The following is a 3943-nucleotide window of genomic DNA, read 5'->3' as shown; positions in this document are numbered from 1 at the left end:
CGTGATGCATTTATAAAGCATGATGTATTCATAAAACATGATATACATAAGATTTACATTAAAATAAGATAAAAACTAAAATATATACATAAGATTTACATTGAAATAAGATAACAACTTAAATATCCAAAATATCAACCGTTGTGTCTAATAACGTTATTATTTAATTAGGCTATCATTAGAATACCAAAATTTTAGCTTAAACAGTAAACGAGAATGACCGACAAATTGTCACGAACTAATAAATCTATCTACAAAATGAATTTTTGAATCAATGGATTAAAACCAAACAACTTTTACGATCAACTTTGGGAGGGAATGAATGGTCCAATTTACACATAAATAAAAGAATGAAACCAAAATACGTACCACTTAACATCCTACTCAAAATACTAATGTACTACATTGTTGAAAGAATTTGCTTTCCTTAGAAATCTAATCATAACGATTATCACAATTACCAACATCTTTAGTCGCTTGATACCATCACCACCCTTCACAATTTTGTTATAATATTTCGGTAAAGGTATTTGAAATTCATCTTCACTCATATCATGATCATCAAAAACATCTTCCAACTGGTTTTCGACTGCTCCACACAACTCATCTACGATGCTCGTTAGCATTGAAACTCCTCCTTCAACTCTTTCATCTTCTTCATAATCTTCAGAGAACAAATGTGGTGGTGGTGGACCCATCTCCATACGTTCCCATTCCTCGAAATCCATGCCCCACTCATTGTAATCTACGCCAGCCATTGCCAAAGCTTCGATTGATGAATTCGACATGATAATAACTGATACGATATTTGCTCCTGTTTCTACAGTAAAAATTTACATTAGATTATGCTGATATGGAGCTTGATGCATATGCTTATATATGCGGTTCTCTTTGTCCAATTTTGAAAAAAAATTCAAAGTTGAAAAAGTGGAAATCTAAGCACTTTTTAGGGTTGAATGACAAACTTGCTCGTGAATCTTGATCATGTTATTGACCAAAAATCTTGACCATGTTATTGAGCATTAGTATACTCTTTTTCATTGTGAAACCCGTGATTATATGACGTTAATTTGGTTGCTTATGTAAGTACTCTAAAACAAAGAAACCTTGATGCTTAATTAAGAAAACGGATCAACAGGAGGAAAATATAAACCAGGAAGAGGGGATAACAAACAGGAGACAGAAATATGGAGAGAAGAGGTTACCTGCCAAAGGCTTTTTATTAATAAGCAAAAGAAAGGTACAATAAAAGAAAAACGCAGCTCCTATATTTATATTAAAACTATTAGAAACCTAATGAGACTCAAAAACATTCAAAGGAATAAAACTTAAAACTAATAAAAGATAAACTTTCCTATTTAATTTGCCCCTTCAACTAAAGCTTCCTTTTCAAACTCGTATGGATCAAATCAATTAACCCAACAACTACAAGCGCTAATGTTAACCCATTACATATCCAGAAGCCCACGAGGATATATAATCTGCAGTGTACATGTCCAGGAAAACGCATCAAAAGAAACAAAACACTCTTTGCAAAGTTGATATTATTTTCAACTTTTGTTCGAATGCATGAATTTCTCTCAAAACTTTGACTAGTTTACGATGTTCCTGTTCAACCTTTGCCTTGAAACTCCATGAACGGGGAGTTGCAGTTGCAGGAAATTTATTAACAACCCACAGAATATTCTCAAGATTAGATGAATTATTATGCTCTAGGAAATAATATTTTGTAGATTTTTTGAAACCAGTTGTAATATAAATATATATGATGCGATTGGCGTTTGTGAGAGGAATCGAAAGATGGATGGTGTCATGGTGGATTATTTGATAGATTTTACGGTTATTTCAGGTTTTATTGATTTAAGAGATTTTAAAATTTTTTATTTGATTTTGTTTTTTATCAACAATCGCACGAAATCTGGTACTCGTATAAGAAGTTAAGAAACCGAAATACAAATCAAACCTAATGACATGACCAATCAGATAATATATATCCTATTCGATCTTCCTTATGGTCCAAGAAGATCTTGTAGCTCTTGACTGAAGCTATCAATGTAAGCAGATTGCACATCTTTGTTCAACAGAAACTCCCGTATCTTTTCATGGTTACCTTTCACTTCTTTCCCAGCTTCACCATCTTCATCCATCACCTTCTTCACCGCTTCACATACACCAGTTTTCGTAAACAACCCATCTTCTTCTCCTTTGTGTACTTCAATTCCAACCCTATAAACTTCACTCATCATCCTCGCATGTATGACCTGATCACCTCCATGCGGTAGCAGCACCAATCGACATTTGTTAACCAACGCCTCAGACAACGAAGCCCAGCCACAATGCGTAACAAAGCAGCCAACAGAACTATGCTGCAAGATTAGGTTTTGCTGAACCCATCCATCATACACCAACCCTCTTCCTTCAAGTCTTTCAAGTAATCCTTCAGGAATCGCGTCGTTTATTGACTTCACACCAACTGGCGACTTAAGTGCTGTCAAGAAAGGCATTCCTGTGAGCTCGAAACCCAGTAAAAGTTCTTGAAACTGATCCATGGTTAGAGTACATTCGCTCCCGAATGCACAGTAAATTACTGAACAAGGGTCGAATCTATCGAGCCAACTTGAGAGATCTTCGGTTAGAGTGTCGTTTGGTGGATCTGTTACGATAGGGCCGCTGAGCAAAACGGGCTTTTGGAATTGGGTTTGTAGGTAGTCTCTAAAAAGTCCATCGAGTTCTTTACATCCATTGTAGGCTAAAACATCAGCCTGGCTTAATCCAATATATACACGTTCTACAAGACTCATTTCGCTACCAAATGTCATGTTAGATCTAGCCGTGAAGTCGCGTGCTTCGTGTGCATGGAACTTGATTGAGGATAACGGAAAACCAGCTGGAGCATGAATAACGTCGGATTCGCTTATGCCCTAAACAAAAGATATAGCAATATTAACTAAGCACTAAAAATGTAGTAACTTTTCAGTTTCTTGATATGTTTCAAAGACAATCTTTTACATATTTAGGTTAAAATTTCACTAATTTACCTTGTCCCAATGAACTCGTCGTGCGGGTGAGAAGATATAACCAATGACCACCGGAGTAATAACACAATAATTCACCGATTTGACCCTAACTCGGCGACAAAGACTTGGAATCCAGTGAGCCATATCGAAGAAAACAAAGTCCACCATAAGATCTTTTAGTATACGCTCAACGTTCTCTTGAGTTGCATCCATGGCAGTCATGATGAGAGGGTGTAATGAAGAGGGTACGTCCGAACTTGTCTCAGCACCCATAGGGAGACCTTCAATATGAGGAACCGTGATAGGCACAAACGCGATGTGGTGTGGATGATGGTTAAATGGGTCAAGTTTATATTGTGTGTTTTTAGGTACCAAGAAGGAGACTTTATGGCCCTTTTTAGCCAACATATTGGCTAAGTGTATGTAAGGTGTAAGGTGGCCTAGAGCAAACCAAGGGTACATTGCAATATGACATTTCTTTTCATCCATATGGTATTAGAATTAATTACTTGCAACTTCACTACATTTTTTTTCTCATGCATGTTGCGGTATGTACATATATCATGTTTTTCTGCCTAATCACAGTATTACAGGAGATCTTCCAATCGATCAGTTTTCTTGAATGTGTAGGTTTGTTGTGACCAACTTCTTTTGGTTTTAAACACAAAGGTTGTGATCAACAAGTTGGGCATGCATGCATCCATCAATTAATTTATTGACAATGTACCGAATTTTTATTAACGGAACTATATTATAAAATTTTCAAAATATGTTAACCAACTAAATCTTTGGTTGCTTTATAGACCGAAGTTCATGCATATTTGTACGATTTTTTTTTTGTTTTTATGTAAGTTAGTTTTCAAAAGATATTATAAAAATAAGTTACTTTTTAAATACCCAATAGAAATAAGTTGGTTCGAAGAAAG

The 3943-nt window shown here is 35.5% G+C and overlaps 1 protein-coding gene across 1 annotated transcript; it reads right to left on the bottom strand.

Moving 5' to 3' along the window:
- Positions 1–1899: 1899 nt before the first annotated feature.
- LOC111918872 (cyanidin 3-O-galactoside 2''-O-xylosyltransferase FGGT1) lies at positions 1900–3506 on the bottom strand. The gene is made up of 2 exons (XM_023914484.3): positions 3039–3506; positions 1900–2921 (listed from the first exon to the last, which is right to left on the bottom strand). The coding sequence occupies exons 1-2, from the start codon at positions 3504–3506 to the stop codon at positions 2010–2012; spliced, it is 1380 nt and encodes a 459-aa protein (XP_023770252.1). The 3' UTR covers positions 1900–2009.
- Between the last annotated feature and the right edge of the window lie 437 nt (positions 3507–3943).

Source organism: Lactuca sativa, chromosome 2 (genome assembly GCF_002870075.4).
Source record: "Lactuca sativa cultivar Salinas chromosome 2, Lsat_Salinas_v11, whole genome shotgun sequence".
In the NCBI taxonomy this organism is placed as follows: domain Eukaryota; kingdom Viridiplantae; phylum Streptophyta; class Magnoliopsida; order Asterales; family Asteraceae; genus Lactuca; species Lactuca sativa.
Note: the sequence above shows the minus strand (reverse complement) of the source record. Positions and strands in the feature narration are given on the sequence as shown.